This window comes from Emys orbicularis, chromosome 6 (assembly GCF_028017835.1).
Source record: "Emys orbicularis isolate rEmyOrb1 chromosome 6, rEmyOrb1.hap1, whole genome shotgun sequence".
Classification (NCBI taxonomy): Eukaryota; Metazoa; Chordata; order Testudines; family Emydidae; genus Emys; species Emys orbicularis.
The window spans coordinates 29,998,764-30,022,193 of NC_088688.1; the positions used below are offsets into that span (position 1 = coordinate 29,998,764).

At 39.2% G+C, this 23,430-nt stretch overlaps 1 protein-coding gene across 1 annotated transcript in view; it reads right to left on the minus strand.

The window, feature by feature from the left end:
• Positions 1 to 2,885: 2,885 nt before the first annotated feature.
• The window catches only part of C6H5orf34 (chromosome 6 C5orf34 homolog), a 30,578-nt gene continuing 10,033 nt past the window's right edge, over positions 2,886 to 23,430 (minus strand). Inside the window, exons 4-14 of the mRNA XM_065406657.1 lie at positions 23,004 to 23,093; positions 21,066 to 21,730; positions 20,057 to 20,158; positions 14,329 to 14,459; positions 12,416 to 12,500; positions 12,025 to 12,094; positions 10,049 to 10,219; positions 8,269 to 8,396; positions 5,144 to 5,224; positions 3,732 to 3,772; positions 2,886 to 3,076 (exon numbers count right to left, since the gene is read on the minus strand). Of these exons, the coding sequence (XP_065262729.1) occupies positions 2,886 to 3,076; positions 3,732 to 3,772; positions 5,144 to 5,224; positions 8,269 to 8,396; positions 10,049 to 10,219; positions 12,025 to 12,094; positions 12,416 to 12,500; positions 14,329 to 14,459; positions 20,057 to 20,158; positions 21,066 to 21,730; positions 23,004 to 23,093 (1,755 nt within the window). The remainder of the gene's footprint in view (positions 3,077 to 3,731; positions 3,773 to 5,143; positions 5,225 to 8,268; positions 8,397 to 10,048; positions 10,220 to 12,024; positions 12,095 to 12,415; positions 12,501 to 14,328; positions 14,460 to 20,056; positions 20,159 to 21,065; positions 21,731 to 23,003; positions 23,094 to 23,430) is intronic.

The window sequence follows — 23,430 nt, forward strand, 5'->3', positions numbered from 1 at the left end:
TCATCTTCTGACCCGTTGAGTGCATTGCTGATAGAAAAATCATTTCAGAAATGCTGTTTCTATCATTTCCAAGGGAATGGACACCCACGCGTTCTTGATCCACTGGGCGACCAGATTGATTTTGGGCTTCATAAGATTCCCGCCTTTTGTCAACTTCACCATGCCTGAGCACATTTTGCATAGCCTGTCTTTAAAGGGTTTGTTCAGACAGACATCAAGCGGTTGTAGAACTGAAGTTAAGCCTCCAGGTATTACAGCCAAAGTAGTTTTCATATTTTTGGTCACAAATGTTCACCTCATCCGTCTTGTGTTCCCTGAACATGTCCAAAACGAGCATAGCAAGTTTCTTGAAAAGTGTTTCTAGTTTCTTATTCCACACTTTTTCCAGCCATCCAATAGTCCCACTTTCATCCATCCATCCCTTTTTGTGTGCATGTACTATGACACCAGCAGGAAATTTCATGTTTTTAGGCAAGGTTTTTCTTTTAAAAATAAGAACAAGAGGGAGCTTTGATCCATTTGCTAAACATGATAAAACCACTGTTAAATGGATTTTTTCAATGGCCAGTGGTTTTAATTAAAACTGTTTTTTCACCAACACCGGTTACTGTTCTGTTGCTCGGGAGATTGAATGTCATCGGTGTTTCATCCATATTTCCTATTTGTGACAGTTAAAATGCATTTTCCTTTTGATATTTTATAATAAACCTTTGGAAAGATTTGATTTTTTCTTCCAGATCTCTCGGCAGCTTTTGCGCTATCTTTGTTTGCTGACAGAGATCATGACAGTTCATGAAGCAAGTACACCAACCCGCTGATGCAACAAACATTGACAGCTTTACTGACTTGTATTTGTCATCTTTCAACATTTGCAGAGCACACAGACGAATTCCAGTTCTAGTGACAATGTACCCATTTGGTCGACATAGTGCAGGAAATGAAGCGCACCTCATTGGCCGTTTTTTCTTGCTTCTTGGCATGTCTTTTAGTGTTGTTTTATTTTTTCATCATTCTCTTACTTGCTTCTCATTGATACAGAATTCACGAGCAGCAGTGCAATTATTGTTTGCTTCTGCACATTCAACAACTTTAAGTTTGAACGCTGCGTGATAAGCAGACCATTTTCTTTTGATTTCACCCTTGTTCATTTTAAATACTAGTATGAAAATAAATTATTATAGTTATAGATTTTGTAGGACTTTATATAGGAATGTCACCTGCTTTATCACTGTCAAATTATTGTTCTTTTTTTATTTCAAAGCAGCCCTGTAGATTGGCATGTCTGTGGCGATAACAGGCTATTTCAATTTTATTAGAGATTCCATCGATTCTGCACGTTATATTTTCATATTGGCTCGAGACTTATGAGGTTCATTGGTAGAAATGCATGAAGAGATCAAATTACACAGTAGCAGACTGACACCAGTGCTATAGTACTATCATTCATTGTATTTTTCTGATTGGCTTGTAAAGGTGTAGCATTTTGTGAACTGCATGGGTCAAATGTCATGCAGATCTGCAGCACTGCTCTTTTAGTATTCATTTCAAGCCAATCTAGTCCACTAAACAAAGCCTTTGCAACTTTAAAAGGCTGCAGTACTGACATCAATAAATGGCTCCTGGCAGTCAGAGTAAGCCGCTGGCGGGTCGGGACGTTTTGTTTACCTAGCCGCCACTTCCCGTAGCTCTCATTGGCTGGGAACGGCAAACCAAAGCCACAGGGAGCTGAGGAGCTCCATGCCTGCGGACGCTCCAGGTAAACAAAACAACAATGTATTAGATATTCAATTCAATGATTCCATAGAGTTTAAAATCATCAAATTTTAGTGTAGACCCATTTATAAACCAACCCCCGCTCTTTGATGTGTCACTTTTTTACCAAAAATATTCGGCTTATGAACCAGTATATACAGTACTAAAGTTGGTTGCAGGCTGAGTCATAGGGCATGACGGGGGGTCCCAAATGCCTTTTCAGGAAGATTACACACACCTCCACCATTATGCTCCAAAGTATCAATGCTAAAAAAACCAAAAACCTTGTTCATGCTGAAAATTGTTAAAGAACATTTTATGAACTATTGGAGTGTTGTGGGTTTTGGAAATAATTTTGGTAGTGCAAGCTTCTTTTCATTAGTGATTTAACACAAGACTAGATAAAGCAGCGGAGAATATTCTGGAGGGAATAATCCTGTATTTGGCTGATAAGGTTAGGAAAAGACAAAATAATCTAGAAGACTTTTTCTTTATCTATAGTATGTATAAGTATGATAACCTAAAAAGAAAATAAGTTTTGTTTAGGTAGGGCACTATAAGGCAATATTCATTAAATGAAAAACAAATGAGGGTTAGTGAAACTTTATTTTCAAAATGTTCTTAAAATACTATTTTACAGTAAAAGTATAGAGCAGAAATAGTTGAGGGGCCATCTTGAATATTCCTTTGATCTCTTAAAAATAAAAGATTTTCAAATTTAAAAATTGCTTAACCAGATTATGATAGCCTAGTTCAGTTATTTACCAGTAACTCAATTGCTTAAAGCATTTCTGTATATACATCAAACATGTTGGAATTTACAAACATGCATTGTCATTTTAATTTCTATTAAAGGCGGCACTTTTACTCAAGCACTACCTGTAAATAGAACCAGACTACATAAATATACCTAATTTCTGTTCTATCCTTTGTATGTCTGTATGGGTTATTAGAACTCTTTTGTTACAGTAGGAGAGTGTCAATTATTCAGAACAAAAATTACAGGCTTCCAACTCTTAGGGCCTGATCTTTCATTCCTTGCACATCCAAAAATCCCACCTGATACACAAGACTGCAGGATAGAGCCCATAAACATTTAAATAATGCTGGTCTTTCACGTGTTTGTTCAAGCATCACTTCTCAGAGGAGGCTAGGAGAGATTCAATATCTTGGATGACTTTTGAAGTATTTTCCAAAGCCTCTGATATGCTCCTTTCACCAATATCCTCAGGTAAACTGTTTTCTGGTCGTCTATCAGTAATGTGAGATGGATTATTTTTCATAGCCGAAGTCTTGTTTGGAACATTGCTGTTCTGCAGTAAGACTAGCAGTTGCTTTGTTAAGGAAATTTCTGTTTTGTCTCTCCTCTAATAATGAAAGAAATTCTTTTAAAATATTTTAACCATTGTTCTCGATTAGGTGGTTTGCCACTGCATACTGCAACCAATAAATAAAGCTATGAAATCAAATAAGTGAAAGTTCTTTAATATTTCCGCATCTTATTTCCATCAAATCTCTATATTAAATGAATATTTTCCTGTATATATCAAAGTGTATTTAAAAGAAAAGCCATCAAGGAAGATGTCAGATTGTGCAGTCTAAAGGAATTAACAATGCATGTTAAAAAACTGAAGTAAATTTAGGGGTAATTACATGGTGTTTTGAGTATATGAAGTAACAGGTTTTTTGCAGCTGGCTTAACAATGGAGCAAATTGAGGCACTTGATAACTTTGTATCTATCCCAAAAGGCATATACATCACTCCTCTTTACAAGAAAAGGTTAATAAAAAGATACAATATAGAAGTTTGAACAATAGAACTATTCCCTTCTGAGGATTTCTGTATGTTCTGCCAATTTTTTGGAGTTCCCAGTGGTGTGACATGGGGAGCATGCCTAGGATAAATAACTGGGCAGAAACTTAAAAAATAAATAATAAACACTCAAAATATGCTAAAGAAATATTTGTTGAAAGGATACAGTTAAATCTTTGTATTTTCTCAAGTTCAGCAACAACAGACCTGTTAAAAGAAGATTTAAAACTTTTATATAGCAGGATAGATAATGAAAAATTTCTCATGTGTATTTTTGCCCTTACGATTTTATTTCCTTATGCAGTTTTATAGATGGCCTGTACAAGTAAAAGAATTATTTGCTTTTTCCTCCCCCTTCATATTTTTGAGGTCAATGGAACTGCTCATGTGGATAAAGTTAAATATGTGCAATTGTTTGCAGGATGAGAGCTCTACTTTGAGAATATTCCCCCCCGCCAATTTTAATTCAATCTATATAGAGCTTTTTAATGCCAAATTATATAGGTGTGCCAGTATTCTTAAATATCAGCACAGTGCTAGGGAATAGCTTACATATTAATTAAAAAGGACACAGCTAAAAGTCTAGTTAATTTAAAATGTCAGTTGGAAGTACTTTCAAAGTACTACACCTGCACCTAAAGCCCTCTGCCAGTTACTCTGGGGTTGTGATCACATTTCCCTATTTAAAAAAAAAAAAAAAAAAAAAAAGTTTCTTCTATTGTTGTGTAAAAAAAACACATACAAAGGGAGAACTGTACATAAACTGCTTATATAAAATCCTGTGACGTGCTCAAAGCAAACAAGAAAAGATTTTTTCCTTAACGATCTCTGAGACAGTAATTTTAGATGTTACTTGTAACAGTTCAGAAAAATAATTCAGACAGAAGTATGATTAAATAGTCCCTTTAACTACTGTTACAGATTCTGTAGAAGCACAAGATGCATTCCTGTGGAGTCAGAATAGCGGCTATTAGAACAAAAACTTTAGCAACAAGAAGAGTACAAAGCCAGCACCTATTCTTCAAAGTAAATATTTATAATCTGTGTTCTTAGTGCTTATTACCTATGCTATCTGAGCACTTCCCAAAATGATGGGAGTGTACACAGAATCTAAAATATGAAACGACATTGTTCTTCTGATTATAAGATTTTTATAGTAGACCGTCACAAGGAAGCATATATTTTGGGACTAGAATTTTCTGGATTTCCTATGCTAGTAAGGAAGTATTTTGTTTTTTTAATAATGATGATTCTCTTATGTTCTCATAGCCCAGTTTCTCTGTTTGATCCTGCAACAAAGTCAAAACACTGTTTAATATTTGTCTTCTGCTTTGGCAAGAGCTTCAGCATTATGGTTTCAATACAGAAACAGAAAATAGATATGAGGAAACAAGCCTCTGTTTAAACACAAGCTGCTTGTATAGTTTAATATATTGTAAGAAAAAATATGTGGAGTCACAAAATATAAATGAGTTTAAATTTTTCATCTTTAAAAAAGTGTAGTATGTCATATTTAGAGTTTAAAACTTTGGTGGTTTCCTTCTATATTATGAATAGCAAGTTATATGTGATGAGTACCAGTTTCTTTCAGTTGCAGGAAGAGTCTCTCCCTCATCATCATTCAAACTTCTGCACCATGCTACTACTGTTTTGATGTACCTGTATTAAGAATACAATTCATAAAAAAGAAAATCATTCAGATCAGACAAATACCCCTTAATTAAATGTGAACAGAAAGTTCACAGCATTAAACAATAAATCTGGAGTAGGGAATGGAACAGAATAGAGCTAACCTCCAGGATATTCTTATGTGAATTTGATAAAAGAGGAAAACAAGAAACCCTCCAGAATCAATAAGCGATTACCCAGTGAAGAAATTTGTCCTTTTATGAATCCCACATATAAATGAAAAAACCTTACTGTACAACTGAGTATATTAATTATGTTTTAAAAACCACAAGGAACATTACTTTGCATTTAATTTGTTGCTTGTAAAGCACTTTTTAGAGTTTCAGGTGATAGAAGAGGAGATTAGATACTGGAGATGGAAAGGGATAGCTTAGTGGTTTAAAGCATCAGATTTGATATGCCCAAACTCACTGGAACCAAAAACCAGTTTTGAATGCTATATGGTCAACTCAGCCCTTAAACTTAATTCATGGAACTCCTATATTATGAAGTTCCATTCACTTTGATATGCATGTGTTTTGAATGCGACTTTAAAACTGAAGTATTGTCTGCTCTGCATGGATATTAAAGAGTCCACAGGAATTTTTGTAAGAATACAGATTATCACAGGCATAGGCACCGACTCCGTGGGTGCTCTGGGGCTGGAGCACCCACGGGGAAAAATTAGTGGATGCTCTGCACCCACCGGCAGCCACGCTCCCCTAACCACCCGCTCCGCCCCACCTCTCACCTCCTCCCCCTCCCAGCGTGCCATGTCCCCGATCCTCCGCCTACCTCCCAGTGCTTCCCGCCACCAAACTGCTGTTTGGCGGCTCTTAGGACTTTCCAGGAGGGAGGGGGGAGAAGCGGGGATGCGGCGTGCTCAAGGGAGGTGGTGGAGAAGAGGCAGGGCAGGGGCGGGAACTTGGGGGAAGGGGTGGAATGGGGTCGGGGTGAGGGCAGTGCAAGGGCGGGGTCGGGGTGGGGTCGAGCACCCACTAGGAACAGTGGAAGTCGGCGCCTATGGCCATAGGTTGTCCTTGACCACAGTTTCCCCACTCCTATATTGCAAAGTGCACCAGCTGTCCACTTCGTTGCATCGCAGTGATCAAGTAATCTCTGTTAGTTATATATAATATATGGTGTGCACGGTTTGTCAAGTTACTTGGATAATTTTTATGATGAGAAGAGCTACATAAATATAAGATATTACATAACAGCATCTGAACACCCTAAGCAGCTGTCTAAGGGCACGTCTTCACTACCCGCCGGATCGGCGGGTAGCGATCCATCTATCGGGGATTGATTTATTGCGTCTAGTGTAGACGCGATAAAATCGATCCCCGATCGCTCTGCCGTCGACTCCGGAACTCCACCGCAGCGAGAGGCGGCAGCGGAGTCGGCGGGGGAGCGGCAGCGGTCGACTCGCCGCCATCCTCACAGCCAGGTAAGTCGACCTAAAATACGCAACTTCAGCTACGCTATTCGCGTAGCTGAAGTTTCGTATCTTAGGTCGACCCCCCTTCCCCCGTAGTGTAGACCTAGCCTAAGAAACAATGGATAAGGACATGGGTTTTATTTTAGAAAAATAACGTGCTGTTAAACTGCATCATTAACACAACTGTCTGCCAATGAGCAAACTAAGGGCTTAAGTCCTGCTTGTCTCGTTTGCATACTCACAACAGCAGTCCCACTAACTTCAATTAGACCAGTGGTTCTCAAACTTTTTTTCCAGTGGACCACTTGAATATTGCTGAGGGTCTCGGCAGACCACTTAATGATATTTCCAAATATTGTTTGTACCGTTAGCTAACTATTGTAAAAGTGCTTTGGATAAAAGTGCTATATTAAAATAACTTAATAATTAACATATATTTGTTCTACAAATAACAGCACACAACTCATATTTTAATATCAGTAGTCTTACCTTTCTAATGCGATGTATGTGCCCTCTCTCCCCTGCCGCAGCAGCCCCTGAGCTGGGGCTGGGAAGGGGGGGGTCGTCTCTCCCTCTCTCCCCCACCGCAGCAGCCCCAAGCTGGGGCTGGGAAGGAGGGGTGTCTCTCCCCCGCCACAGAGTTGAGGCTGGGAAGGAGGGCCCTCTCCCCGTCAGCTGTAGCCCTGGAGCTGTGGAAAGTCGCCTCTTTCTCTGGCCGCCACACCCCTGCACGTCCCAAATTCCAACCACCCCCTCTTCTCACCCCACTGCCCCCTCCCACCTACCCTGTATTCCCCCCAAGGCCACCACCTCACCTTACACGTGCACCTTCTCCAGGGTCCAGGCACTTAATTAGTAGAGCCACGCCTGTGCGGCTCCACTAATTAGGTGGGTGGCCCTTCGTTCTTTTGTGTGCGGCCGCGCAGGCGTGCACCTTAGAGGGAACTATCTGTGGACCACCCGAATGGAGCTTGCGGACCACAGTTTGAGAACCACTGAATTAGACTACTTGTGTCATCATGGTGAGTAGAATTAGCCTTAAGAAATTTATGGAAGTGATGCAAGAAAATTAACATTCAAATAATTCAAGAATTGCTATCTGATCAAATTTGCGTTAATATTGGTACAAAAATAATTCGTAGAGAATTTAAGTTAGGCAACCTTTTTGAACCCTATAAGTAGCTGTGGATATCGGGTATACCTAAGCAAAGAACAAGTGCTCTCCCTAGCCCTTTTGCTTAGGATACATTATTTGAGCCCAAAAAAAAAGGGGGGGAGGGCAACTAAAAGTAGCGTCACAGTTAGACCCCTTGCCAGTCCCTCTTGAGTGCACCCCTCAGGTGACAGGCTCTGCTTCAACTCCTAATAGCTATTATTCAGAATGATGGAAAAATGATTAAATTAATAAGTGAATATCCCATCAAATTAACTGGCTGAAGCCCTGAGCTGTGCAATCTGGATCTTTGCTAGCCAGTCAGGTACAACCTTTTTCACAGTCTATTTTACAGAAACACATTCAACTATTTACATTTCTTGACACAAAAAACTTTTACTGAATTCCTGAATTTGTTAAATTTGTTCCATGTATCAACTATACCTTTCATAGAGTCCAGGATGGTTTATCTGGATTAGCTGCTGTGCCCCATCAGGAGAAATTACTTTACACCATCCTGTGGTAGCACCTTGATTTATCTTGGAAGAGAAAGACGAAAGAGCATCATTGTTCTGCAGTGGAATCAAAGAGGTAGACCTACTTTAAATAACAGCAACAACATATGGTAGTTCAAAAAGAAATATCTGCAAATGCTTCACTTAAACATTTGTATCTGGTATAGATGTAAGGTGTGGTCTGGCAGCATGATCGTAGAAACAACTGGGAGTTCCTGGTGCCAAACATTGCCCAAATACTGATTTCAATATGCTGTCTGAGAATAATGGAAAATTCAACCCCTTCACTTCCTGTCTGACCTCATGTGAAGAAATGTCCAGTCTTTCAGAATATTTAATTCCTTCTACTTTCATCTGGAGAATGAGGTTATAGATTTGTCTTCATTCTCAAGTTCTGTTATTGTTAAGAGTAGCAACTTCATACAAATTAAACATCATTTCTTAACAAATCTTACTCTGCATGTACTGAGTCACATCTGCTGATGCTTCCCCTCCCCAGTACTTTTTACTTCAGTCAACATTCTAACGCAACAGAGCTACAGAAGAGTGAGTTGGATTCTTCCCTCAAGCTAAAGCATTATCTGTGGAATTGTTAAACTTTCAATGGCAAGTCTTTTATTACCAGCAATAATGCATGAACTAGAAATCACATAGCAACTCTGACTCCCACCATCAACTCTGAGTTTGCAACTTGGCACTCAGGAAAAAAGAAGAAAAAAGTCTTTTTTACTTGAAAACTGAATCGATTTACAAAATAAATATGGAATCCCATTTCCACAGGTCACTTATCACAGAGGAAGCATATATTGCATTATTAGAATATCTGCTGATAAAGGATGGCTTTAATGACAAAAATTAATCTAAAAAGCTTTGACTCTCCTTTTTGTAAGAATTAAGATAAGTGAGCTTGGGAAATGTGTTTAATATTTGTTAATTTCTTAGAGGAGCAAGAATGATGCTCTCAGCTAGAACTAACCAGCTACAGCTCATATGCCTTTAGATACGATCAGCACTGGCCTAGTAAGCTTGCTTAAGTATGGCTTGCTAGAGGAAATTAATGTGGTTTCCTTGTCCAGTGTAAACAGGACTTCAAGTCAGTCTTGGTGATTTACTCATTTTTGTCAAGTTGGTAATACTACATAATTTGTAAATGTAAGTGAAGTTATACCCCACCTTTTACTTTAACACTTTTTCTGAGAGGAGATAATTGTCTGAGACAACAACCCCTATTTCAAATTACAAAAAAAAATTGAGCACTCTCTTTTACTACCAATACACTTAGTATATTTTTCAAGGATAAACAGTTCCAACAAAATTCACATAATAGCAAACAAATTTATAAGTACCAGTGCCTCTCTCCTTAGTTATGGTTATGAGACAAGGGCTGTCATTACAGGATAAAAGAGAAAAAGTTTCGGAGAGCCCCCTTGTTAAAATATTGGCAATATATCAACAGTGGCAAACAAGGAAAGATCAGATTTTCAACTAGATGAAATATCAATTTACCAGCTTGTGACAGTGAACCACAGTGTATAACCAATGTGACTTACAAACCCAGGGCAGATGGAGGCTCCCCAACTGCACAATTTGCTTTTTATGCATATCAGAACTAAGTATAAAACTTTCCCTAGACTTCACATTTATTAACTAACACCACCTTCAGATAGAAAGATTTTAAAAACAGATATTTCCCTGCTCCTGAGAATTACCTGTGTTCTTCCATAGCAAGAGCTGAAATCCCAAACCATATTGAAGGTCATCCCATCACAAAACAGAGCATGGACTTTATTATCTGAATATGCAACAAGTCTTCCCACATTAGGAATAACTGTTTCATGCAACGGAACCGGCAGCATTTCTCTTCCATCTGTCCCTGGTATCTAATGTGAACCAAGTGTTCAAGAAAAAATAAAATTTACTATATTTAAAGTTATGTCATTACTAATATTTAACTTGTATGCAGATTCACAGTGCAGCTTTTTTATTGAGACACCAGCAACCTGCTTCCCTGCCTGATTGCTCTCTGACTTGCTGACATCCCCTTACATTCAATGGGTTCAGGCCCCACCAGCTAGTCCTAGGTCTTTGTTCTTAGTTTATACCCACCTGTAGGATACATGTAACATTAAAGAATTAAAGTTATCTTAAGTTCGGTTAAGGGTGTGACTTAACCAACAAAGGATGGAGAAGCAGAGCACCACTTCACAAATTAGCAATCCGGAAGGTAAAAGAAAGATTATGATCCTGACTTCAGCACTAGATATAGATATCTCTGTGTGTGTCTTACAAAGAAGCCCCCAATCATCAAGTAAAAGGCCTTGAGAATAATAATTAGTACTGTAGTGTGGGAAGGATGTATGACAGGGGTGGGCAAAATATGGCCCGCGGGCCGCATCTGGCCCTCAAGCTCCCGCTGGGGAGTGGGGTCTGGGGCTTGTCCCGCTCCGGTGCTCCAGCCAGGGAGCAGGGCCGGGGGCCACTCCACACGGCTCCTGGAAGCAGTGGCATGTCCCCCCTCCGACTCTTACGCATAGGGGCAGACAGGGGGCTCCACTCCGCACGCTGCCCTGCCCCAAGCACCACCCCCGCAGCTCCCATTGGCCAGGAACTGTGGCCAATCGGAGCTGCAGGGGCAGCGCCTGCAGACGGGGCAGCACACAGCAGAGCTGTCTGGCCATGCCTCTGCGTAGGAGCCGAAGGGGGGACATGAAGCTGCTTCCAGGAGCTGCTTGAGGTAAGCACCACCTGGAGTCTGCACCCCTGAGCCACCCCCCCGTGGCCCAACCCCCTGCCCCAGCCCTGAACCCCCTCCCGCCCTGCAAACCCCTCTGTCCTAGCCTAGAATACCCTCCTGCACCCCAAACACCTCATCCCCAGCCCCAGCCCTGAGCTTGCACCCCCAGCCTCACCCCCTCCCACACCCCAATCCAAATGTCATGAGCATTCATGGCCTGCCATACAATTTCTATACAGATGTGGCCTTCGGGCCAAAAAGTTTGGCCACCCCGATGTATGGTTTCAAAAGTAACTAATAAAATAAAGAACTGTAGTAACAAGACAAAGAAAAACTGTCTTAAAAGAAACAAGTCCAAATCTTCCCATAAATTTAGCCATTTAGTTCTGCTTGGGGATGGGAGGGAGAAGGTACGAAAGGGAAGGCCTTGGGAAGAAAGGAGGCTGTAGATCTTATCTGGATTAAGACTGGAAAGAAGGGTGAATTGCCTCAGATTGGTTTTTAGCTGAAGTCAGTAATTGACAATGACATTACCTGTTTGTTAAAAAGGGTATAAAAAGTAAACTCTTACTTCATTGCTAATACCTGCCTGACCACACTGAAGCTGACCTATATGGGTCTAAGCACCCACAGGTTTAGCTCATTTGTAAGTAAGTATCTCGATCAAATGCTTATAGATGTTTTATACTGTGACATAGTAAGTTGCTTATTAGTTAGGCTTTTTAGGCATGTTTAGAGCAACGGTATCAATACCATTTGGCCTTTGGATTTAATAAAGGAATTTATGGCTAAATTAGTGTTTGGTGGTTTCCCATATCAATATGATGAATTTCAAATATTACTAATTCCAACACCACCTCTCTCTTTCCCAGAAGCTGTTGTCTATAGACCCTACTAAACACATGCTAACAGTTCAAGAGTTAACATAATTACAAGTCTTCAGTTACATACCATTCTCCAGCAGCAGATATTGTAATTATGGGTTAATGAAAGTTTAGTCTTGTAACAGTATTGGAGAATTCTGAGGAGGAAAAAAATACATCTCATATGCAGAAAACATTATTTTTATTATATTATTATGCTGCACTGCACAAATACTTGCTATAGCGTCATTTACACAGTTATTGTTAAGGGTCTATTTTGTAACCTATTTCATTATGCTTATATATTTTTCTGGTACTGTTGATATAAATTACTTTGATTTATTTCTTATACTCACAGCTACAGTTGAAGTCTAACTAGAACAACATGGTAATCATTATTTGTCATCTTTGTTACTGAATGCCCTTCCAAAGGCTAGAGCAATTAATATAACAAAAATAAAACAAAAGGAATAATTCACCTGGTTGCCTGGGTAATAATGGAACAGATGGAGTATGGACTTTCTGGTGTATCAGGAGGCAGACTGTTTGCTGAATACATTTTTTCTTCTCTCTAGAACATAACAGAAAATAGAGGAGTTATTTATAGATATTGTGGTATTTAAGAACTAGCAAGATATCAAGTTTTGGGCATTCCTTCGCCCAGTGAACTGTTATAGCAGCATGTTTGTGCTGAAGGACGAATAAGAATATCCTTTCAAAGCTAAAGGGCAGTCATATTCATTAGGCCACATTCTACACTCAGATGTAAGTATAAAACTTGCACAGACTAAACAGGAATGGAGTACTTTTATGAGAGGGCAGATTTTGGCCTACTATCTGTAAATGTGATGCTAATCCAAGTAATAAACCAGTTTTGAGGCCTGTTGTGTGGAACCTTACCCTGCTTTAAATTCTTAAACTATCCAAAGTGGTTGAAAGATGGCAGGAGAGTCATTTTACCTTGTCAACATGTTAAATAAAATGTTGAGAGAAAACAGGAAACAGTCAAAGAAAATATAAACAAAGTGAATGAATATACCTTGATCTGGTGAGGTTACAAAACTATCATGACAATGCACCGAAATCTTAAAACAAAGCGATATCCCCTCTATGGATCATTAGGGATGTATTTTGATGGAATAAAAAGATTTTGAAGATTGCCGCCCGTATTTTGAATGGTTCTTTTGAGGCACACTAGACATCTTATTCAGCATGGGAGGAGGCATCACCACCACCACCACCACCACCTCAAACAAACATCATGTCATGGTCATCCCCTTGGACCAAGGCCTTTCAACAAGGCCCAACTGTGATGCTAAGTTCCTATTATCTGATTTTGAAAGATATTCTGGCCAGACCAAGTAAGGAGATAGCCCTAGAAATAGTTATGTTTGGTTGTGTTCTTAGCAACTCTTAAGATGTGAACATAAGGTTGTTATCCACACAAACCTGTGAGTCAATTTCCATTCCACCCCCATTGAAGTCCCTCATTTTAAGAGCCTGGGTTAGACAGCCAGAACAAGTTACACTTTGCAACACTCTGTTGTGACCATCTTAGATTCACTGTGGAGGTTTTACTGAGTCTGCAGTTGCCAACTCAGTCATTTGCTGTGCCACCTGTGGTCAATTAGCAACTGAACTCCATCCTAGACACATAAGCTGTATTTTCCTATATTTTCTGTTCTTTTCTACTCACTCCTTTATTATTTATAGTATGACAGCACCAGCTAAAAATCAGGATATCCCCAAACCCATTGTGCTAATACTTGAGACAGGCTCTGCCCCAAAGAACATGAAATAAATAGATAAGAAAGAAAGGGTGAGAGGGAAAACAGAGAGAAAGGTGAAGTGACTTGTCCAAAGTTAACTAGGTCTGTCGCAGAGCAAGGAGTAGAACCCAGGTCTGCTGGGTCCCATCCACTGCACCACACTGCCTCTTTTATTTGTCTTGTTTTATTAAAGGAGATCAGAATGTAGTAAGACAGCTTAAGAACTGAGAGCTACCACTTAAAACTGACATCTGGACCTTTGATGCCATTTAAAAAAAAACAAAAACTTTCAAGAATGAAGTTTTTAAAAGGGAAAAATCCTAACAGAGAGAGAAAAATGGGGAATATGGGATCACAATACCTACTTTCTTGAGTTTGAGATAAATATTCTAACCAGATTTTTCTCTAATTCACAAGTGATAAAAATACATTATTGAAAAATCTTCAGAGAAGCTATCACGCAAAATACTAAAGTGTGACTTAAACTAGAACAATGCCTTAGTACAAACTGTCCTGTTATAGCAGTGTCTTCAAGTGAAATACGCTGATAACCTCAAATGGAAAATTAGAGTAGTATTCAAGTAGTAAAAGAGTTTGGGTTTTTTAAGTAGTGCAATTCCCACCTGTCAATTCCCTCACCTCTTTGTGAACGGAATACTGTGTAAAATAGTTTCCCAAAAATGCTCCTTCTGACTTGAAAACTGATCCATCTCCAGGATAAATTTCTATAAAGTTTTCAATATCATGGATAAGCCTAAGAGATCAGAAGACAGAACACAAAAGGAGTTAACAACTATCAGTATGGCCAGTTAAAGGGGGAAAAGATGGTAATTTACTAGATGTGAATACACATCCTTTCACCAAAGGCTCCATGTGAAAAGTTATTTCCTTGTTTCCCCAAACAGTATTCTTATTGCTTATTTTTTATTTTCCCCTTTAAAAAGGAAGCTTAGAACTATCCAATTATTTTAAAAACAGAGAGCCCTAAATATAAGTAGCTATCCCATAAAAACATAGTTCACCCACAGGTATTGGAAATGAAATATAGCAATGATGGAGGAGTGAGATGCATGTCCACATTAGGGGGAAGTTCTGATTAAACCCCGCAAGAGGCAGGAAATTCAGGGTGTGTCTACACTACACAGTTGTCGCCAAAACTTTTGTCTTTCGTGGGTACTTAAGCCCCCCCGCGAAAGACAAAAGTTTTGCAGATGCAAGCGGCAGTGTGAACGCGGCTTTGTTGGCAGGAGCGCTCTCCTGCCAACAAAGCTTATGCCGCTTGCAGGGCTGGAAGTAGTTTGTCGGCAAAAGTGCCGACAAAATACCGCAAAAGAGCATTCACACTCGCTGACTTTTAGCGACAAGACTGTGTCAACACAGACTTGTCGCTAAAAGCTGCGTAGTGAACATAAGAACGGCCATACTGGGTCAGACCAAGGGTCCACCCAGCACAGTATCCTGTCTGCTGACAGTGGCCAATGCCAGGTGCCCCAGAGGGAGTGAACCTAACAGGTAATGATCAAGTGATCTCTTTCCTGCCATCCATCTCCACCCTCTGACAAACAGAGGCTTGAGACACCATTCCTTACCCATCCTGGCTAATAGCCTTTAATGGACTCAACCTCCATGAATTTATCCAGTTCTCTTTTAAACCCTGTTATAGTCCTAGCCTTCACAACCTCCTCAGGCAAGCAGTTCCACAGGTTGACTGTGCACTGTGTGAAGAAGAACTTCCTTTTATTTGTTTTAAACCTGCTGCCCATTAATTTCATTTGGTGGCCCCTAGTTCTTATATCATAGGAACAAGTAAATAACTTTTCCTTATTTACTTTCTCCACACCATTCATGATTTTATATACCTCTATCATATCCCCCCTTAGTCTCCTCTTTTCCAAGCTGAAAAGCCCTAGCCTCTTTAATCTCCCCTCATATGGGACCCATTCCAACCCCTAATCATTTTAGTTGCCCATCTCTGAACCTTCTCTAATGCCAGTGTATCTTTTTTGAGATGAGGAGACCATATCTGTACGCAGTATTCAAGATGTGGGCATACCATGGATTTATATAAGGGCAATAAGATATTCTCTGTCTTATTCTCTATCCCAGTGTTTCCCAAACTTGGGACGCCGCTTGTGTAGGGAAAGCCCCTGGCGGGCCGGGCCGGTTTGTTTACCTGCCGCGTCCGCAGGTCCAGCCGATCGCGGCTCCCACTGGCCGCGGTTCGCTGCTCCAGGCCAATGGGAGCTGCTGGAAGCGGCGCGGTCCGAGGGACATACTGGACACCGCTACCCACCACTCTCATTGGCCTCATCTATCCTTTTTTAAATGATTCCTAACATCCTTCCTGTTTGCTTTTTTGACTGCCGCTGCACACTGCATGGACGTCTTCAGAGAACTATCCACGATGACTCCAAGATCTCTTTCCTGATTAGTTGTAGCTAAATTAGCCCCCATCATATTGTATGTATAGTTGGGGTTATTTTTTCCAATGTGCATTACTTTACATTTATCCACATTTAGACAAGCCCTCAGATTTAATGCTAACTTAGCAACCTTACCACCTCTTCCTTGCATATAGTTATTTTGATATGATACAGGATTTTTCATTACATGATCACATATTATGTGATTTATGACTAGACCAGGGCCCAATCCTGCAACTTAATCTGGGTGGGCAGTGCACTCTGTCCACAAAAAGCCCCACTGAAGTCCAAATGGCTTTACATGGGTACGGGGAAACACATTTAGAATGAATTGCAGAACTGGGGCCTTAATAGTCAGTCTGCTCATGTGGGTTAAATATTTGGAAAGTTCAAAAATATTTCACACTCACTGTTACTTGGCAAATAGATATTGTAGAGAAAGAATGAAGCTTTAAAGTATTTTCCCACTATACTACTCTGAAGGACATAATACCAAATTCTCTCATTTCAGTGCCTTGATGACAACTGAAACATTTTCAAACAAGTTTCAGAGTGGTAGCTGTGTTAGTCTGTATCAGCAAAAAGAACGAGGAGTACTTGTGGCACCTTAGAGACTAACAAATGTATTTGAGCATAAGCTTTCGTGGGCTAATCTCTAAGGTACCACAAGTACTCGTCATTCTATTTTCAAACAAAACAGTTAAACAGCAAATGTGAAAGCATTTAAATAATCAGAGGGCTTGTCTACACTACCAAGTTTGTTGACAAAACTTATGTCGACACCCAAAAGTCGACAAAACAAAAATCGCCAAAGGGTGTTCACACTTGTTCCTTCTGTTGACAGATCATGTCCACATTGGGGACACCATCATCGACAGGGTGAGCAATGCACCGTGGGTATGTATCCCACAGTGCAGTGTTGTGAGAAGGAAGAGCTGATCGCTATGCATCTTGGGATTCTCCCCCAGTTCTCCCACAGCCCCCTCAGCTGCCGAGAGCAGCATCATGAGCAGCTCTGTGAGCTCTCCGTGCTGAGGAATGGCAAAGCAGCACAGCAGTCTGTCCCCCTCCCGCTGTGTTCCTAGTGCAGGGCAGAACAGGAGCATTCCAGTGATTTGCTCTTTGTTTGTTCCCCAAAGGGAGCAGCACACAGATACTTCCTGGAGCTTTGAAAGGGAGGGGCACATGCCTGCAGGGCAGCAAAGATCAAAACACTGAGCAGAGCAATCAGGGCAGGCATTGTGGGCAGGGCCGGCTCCAGGGTTTTTGCCGCCCCAAGCGGTGGGGGTGGGGGGGTGGGGGGGGGAGGAGGAGACAGAGCCGTGATCGGCCGCACTTCGCTTTCTTCTTCGGCGGCAGGTCCTTCCCTCCGAGAGGGACCGAGGGACCCGCCGCCGAATTGCCGCCGAAGAGCCCCTTCCCCTTGGCCGCCCCAAGCACCTGCTTGCTGTGCTGGTGCCTGGAGCCGGCCCTGATTGTGGGATACTGGCGGAAGACAGTTCTGTCGACAAAATCAGCAGTGTCTACAGTGGTTCTTTGTCAACAATAAAGAGAGGGGAAAAGAAAAGTCTCTCGTGGGATGGAAGTTGTTTGTCGCCAAAACTGGGTGTTTTTTGTGACAAAAGTCCCATTGTAGTGTGTACGCTCTTGCTGTTTTGTCGCCAAAAGGCAGGTTGTGGTGACAAAACTTGCCAGTGTAGACAAGCCCTTACTTTAAAATTAGGGCTGTCAAGCAATTAAAAAAAATTAATCGTGATTAATCACACTGATAAATAATAATAGGATACCATTTATTTAAATATGTTTGGATGTTTTCTACATTTTCAAATATATTGATTTCAATTACAACACAGAATACAAAGTGTACAGTGCTCACTTTATATTTATTTTTGATTACAAGTATTTACACTGTAAAAAAAACAAAAGAAATAGTATTTTTCAATTTACCTAATACAAGTACTATAGTGCAATCTCTTTATCATGAAAGTGGAACTTACAAATGTAGAATTATGTACAAAAAAACTGCATTCTAAAATAAACCAATGTAAAATTTTAGAGTCTGCAAGTCCACTCAGTCCTACTTGTTCAGCCAATCGCTCAGACAAACAAGTTCATTTACATTTGCAGGAGATAATGCTGCCCGCTTTTTGTTTACAATGTCACCTGAAAGTGAGAACAGGCATTCTCATGGCACTGTTGTAGCCAGCGTTGCAAGATATTTACATGCCAGAGGTGCTAAAGATTCATATGTCCCTTCATGCTTCAACCACCATCGCAGGGTTCTGCTTGATAACAATCCAAACCAGTGCGGACCGACGCATGTTCATTTTCATTATCTGAGTCAGATGTCACCAGCAGAAGGTTGATTCTCTTTTTTGATGGTTTGGGTTCTGTAGTTTCCGCATTGGAGTGTTGTTCTTTTAAGACTTCTGAAAGCATGCTCCACACCTCGTCCCTCTCAGATTTTGGAAGGCACTTCAGATTCTTAAACCTTGGGTCGAGTGCTGTAGCTATCTTTAGAAATCTCACACTGATGCCTTCTTTGCATTTTGTCCAATCTGCAGTGAAAGTGTTCTTAAAATGAACAACATGTGCTGCTATAACATGAAATATATGGCAGAATGTGGATAAAACAGAGCTGGGAACATACAATTCTCCCCCAAGGAGTTCAGTCACAAATTTAATTAATGTATTATTTTTTTTAATGAGCATCATCAGCATGGATGAATGTCCTCTGGGATGGTGGCCAAAGCATGAAGGGGACAAATGAATGTTTAGCATATCTGGCACATAAAAACCTTGTGACGCTGGCTACAACAGTGCCATGAGAATGCCTGTTCTCACTTTCTGGTGACATTGTAAATAAGAAGAGCACAGCATTATCTCCTGTAAATGTAAACAAACTTGTTTGTGTTAGCAATTGGCTGAACAAGAAGTAGGACTGAGGACTTGTAGGCTCTGAAGTTTTACATTGTTTTGTTTTTGAGTGGTTATGTAACAAAAAAACCCAACCTACATTTGTAAGTTGCACTTTCGCAACAAAGATTGCACTACAATACTTGTATGAGGTGAATTGAAAAATATTATTTCTTTTGTTTATCATTTTACAGTGCAAATATTTATAATCAAATATACACTTTGATTTCAATTACAACACAGAATACAATGTATATGAAAATGTAGAAAAACATCCAAAATATTTAATAAATTTCAATTGGTATTCTATTGTTTAACAATCACGATTAATTTTTTAAATCGCCTTTTTTTGAGTTAATCGCATGAGTTGACTGCGATTAATCGACAGCCCTATTTTAAATGATTTGCATATATATCTATACAATTAGTCCATAGTAGAATTTGGCTGATTGCTAAATCTGGATTCATTTAGAAACTGGGACCAACATATTAAAACTTGGTTGCCTGAAATTAGCTCTAAACAAGCAGCATAAATTTTCAGAGGAGCCAAACTCCTTAACTCTGGCAGCTGTCCATAGGAGCTACAGGAGCTCAATACTCCCCCCTCCAAAAAAAACCAAACAGTCCTCTTATTTAGGAGTTTTAAATGTGGCTTCAGAGTCCTAACTTTATTTGTACAATATATACCCAGCCCAGAATTTTCAAAGACAAGAAATTCTGAAGCACCTTTTTAAAGTTCATATAATTAAAGAACGATTGAATAAAACATTTTTCAATTCAGTGACAAATGTTTACTCCCAAGCTAATACCACAATGGCCAAGTCACAGTCTATGAAGTTTTATTTCAGAGTAATGAACCCTGATAAACACAGCAAAAACATGTTCAGAATATTAAATGTAGCTCCTCCGGAAGTAAAATAGAGATTTGAATCTGGAAATTTCATTTTTTAAAAGCCTAATTCCCATAGAAGTGCACAAGCTTCCAAAAGTGAACAAATTATTTGTTTCTTACCTGTAAATAATACCCTGGCACCAAACAATTTTTATTAGTAGAGGGCATGAATTATGTTCACTTTCTTGCTTCCTCTGTAGAAAGAAGTCACAGAAACGCCACCTGGGCAAAAGTCAAGGACAGAAAAGCTGCAGTAAGTTTGCAGTTTATCAGTATTATTATTAATATTTTGCACTGTTCAAAGAAGCCAGGAAAATCTTCGCATAACTTGCTTAATTTTTGATAAAATATTATAAAAATGCAATACTCAACTCACTTAAAAAAGCAGCGCATATTCAGGAACTGCAAATGGATGAACTGAGAACCACCCAACTAGCCAAGAAGTTATTCTTCAGTCAATGAAAGGTCTCAGAGTAAACTGGTGTGAGAGACAGTGTTCAAACTTTGTGACCCTTAAAAAATTTGTTTCAAGGAAACTCAGTCTGCTCAATTATTACCATTTAACCTGACTTTCTAAATTATAGCTATACTTTCCCTCTCATACTTTATATGGAACAAGTTACTTATAATCAAATATGAATCATGTTTTTGTGAACCGACAACAAGAATGGATGTGTACAAACGAACATAAACACACACACCTTATCTGCTTCCTTTTTCTGAAAATACAGTTTTTAAAAAAAAGTAGCCCATGCCACTGGCAAATTTCCCAAGCATTATTTTCCCAAAACCCAAAGTAGTTGTAATGTATTTTTTCAATATCCCCATTACTGTTACTTGCATATTTGTCTAATTAGAGGTTCTCTCTCCACAATATACCAAATATTAAAGCTTAGCATTTTTCTTCAGATTACTATTACAATTTCTTACACCAGTCTATGTATTGTTGGTCTTAGGAATACCACATTTCATGAAGTTCGTAAGAAAAGTGTGTTTGTTACACATTTTATTTTAAATAGACATTTATGATGGTTAATAGTCAATCAGGCTATTGAAGAGCTGACATTCAGATCGTCGGAACTGTAAAATATATTGCACAAAACTAAAAAGCAAACAAATTTCATGTTACCTGTGTAGGTGTGGTGCACTACAACTGAGTGGCAAAGCTCTAGGCAAATGAGAAACTGCCTTTGTTTTTTCACTTTCCTTTAAAACATCAGATCCTGCAGTTCCATTTCTAGTGCATTTATTCTCCACATATGTTTTACATATGTTATCAGTGTGCAATTGATAGAACATTAATGCCAAGGACAAAGGGTATTTCCATTCTTCTGGATATGAGGAAACAGACCAGCGCTGCATAACCCACACGTATTCAGATGAACAGCATGTAAGAGACAATGGGGCCTCATCTTGTCCTTTTATTTGGTTTAAATAGCCCTTTGATTTGTCCAGTTCCCTGCATTTGTTTATAGTCCAGCAATGTTCCTCTTTCTTATTCTCCATTCTCATTTGTTTAGGAAACATTTCTGAGATAAAACTTCTGCTTGATTTTCCATGCTGACCTGTTTTTTGATTATTGCTGTTTTTTTCAGAGAAAGATGAAGACGCAGCACACTTTTGGCTTACTTTGCATAAAAACTCCACTGTAAACTCTTGCTGCAGTTCTGACATGCAGAGATAAGCATGACCATCTAAGGATGAGATTTTTACACTGCCATTATCCATACATTCTGCTGCATCAGTAGCATTGGGGCTAGGCCAATTGATTTCTGAGATATCAGAGAGAAGAATCTAAAAAAGAGGGAAATGAACAGAAGGTAGTAGAATCTATTGTAAGTGAATTTAGTTCTTCTGAAAGGTGACAGTGGTGAAGAGTGAAGGTTCCTATTTATCTATAAAATAAGACATCTCACTTCACTTCTCAAGTGTGCCTCTACCTGTTCTAGCGGAACCATACTCAGTGCTCAAGGAATAATTTAGTTACTACGCTCAGGCTCATTTAATCCTTGTCCTCTCTGTTGAGATTGCCAACAAGTAGGCTTGGCAGAATTTGATTTTTTTTAAAATAATTTCAATGGCTAGAGTTAGTTAATTTTTAGCAATTTTTTTATCCATTTAAATTTTCACAATTGTGCAAAATTATGGGAAGGGAGGTCAGGCAATAGTTATTTAATAACAGTAAATGCTGGGACTCAAAAAATTAAAGCTTTTTAACCGTTAAAAACACATTTTTCAACATCACGTCAAATATGCAAAGTAATTATCCTTTAATCAAAGTTCTCAAGTGGCATTTTTTTTAAACTTTGCCTGTTTGTAAATTTCAATTATGATCGATAGAAATAAGTTTATTTCAGTTTGTGTACAGTGAAATCAACATTTAAAAAAAAATCTAATCCTTCCAATTTTACCAACAGGTCAGCGGCTTTGGTGATTTAGTGATGTGGATCTCTTTTGGAAAGTGTCTAGAATATATTCCCGAAGGAAATTTTAAAATATAATAATGAATTTAGACCTTTTATGGTATCACATTTCAGAGGTGCCTGAAACCATACCTATTAAACCTATTTGCAAAAAAGGTGTCAAAATTTGATGTTAGATCAGTTACACCTCAACTACCTAGCTACATACAAGTACAACTTACATTCTTCAACTTGCTTCAATTTACATTCTTTTATAACTTTTCCCACTGTGCCCATCATTTTAATATTGGGTGCTTTTACCAAACCAAATACATTAAATAAAATAGTTTCCATCCTTATTTCCAGGATGGATTACTTGTTCTATTCATTCCCTCCGAAGCACCTGGCATTGGCCACTGTCGGAAGACAGGATATTGTCCTAGATGGACCATTGGTCTGACCCAATATGGCCGTTCTTATGTTCTTCTTATGTAACTTGAAAATCAAAATTTTCTAAACCTAATTTACCAACCAAACTGCATTTTACAGAACTTAAAAAAACCCCACATACTACGAAAGTAAAACAAAATAAATAAAAAAAATAAATCACTGAATCAGACTCACTGAAGTTTATTTTGCAAAATTATTAGGTAAGCAAAACTTACATTTTTCCTTTCAGAAGGTATGATACTTGAAGGTAAATACAAGGAACTACAAAACTGGTTCCGGAAATCTATTGCTCGTAGGAGTTGCTCCTGAGGAAAGGGTATGAGACATATTATCATAGAACTGGCTACGCAGTGGGAACATTTCAGTGTTGCTTTATCTCCTCTTTTTGAGAGCAAAATAGTGATTTATAATTCAGCATCATTTGTATACTGATAACCAACAATGCCATCACAATTTCTCTACAATGCAGAGGCACTGTATGAACTACCAAACGCAAAGGCACTGTATGAACTACCGATCAACATTAAGGTGTCTACATAGCCTTTCGGAATACTAAGGGCCAGATATATTGTCCATCCACAATGGGCTTCTATACATTTGAGAAGAACATGTTAGCTGACTGACAATGTTTACTTTGATTGC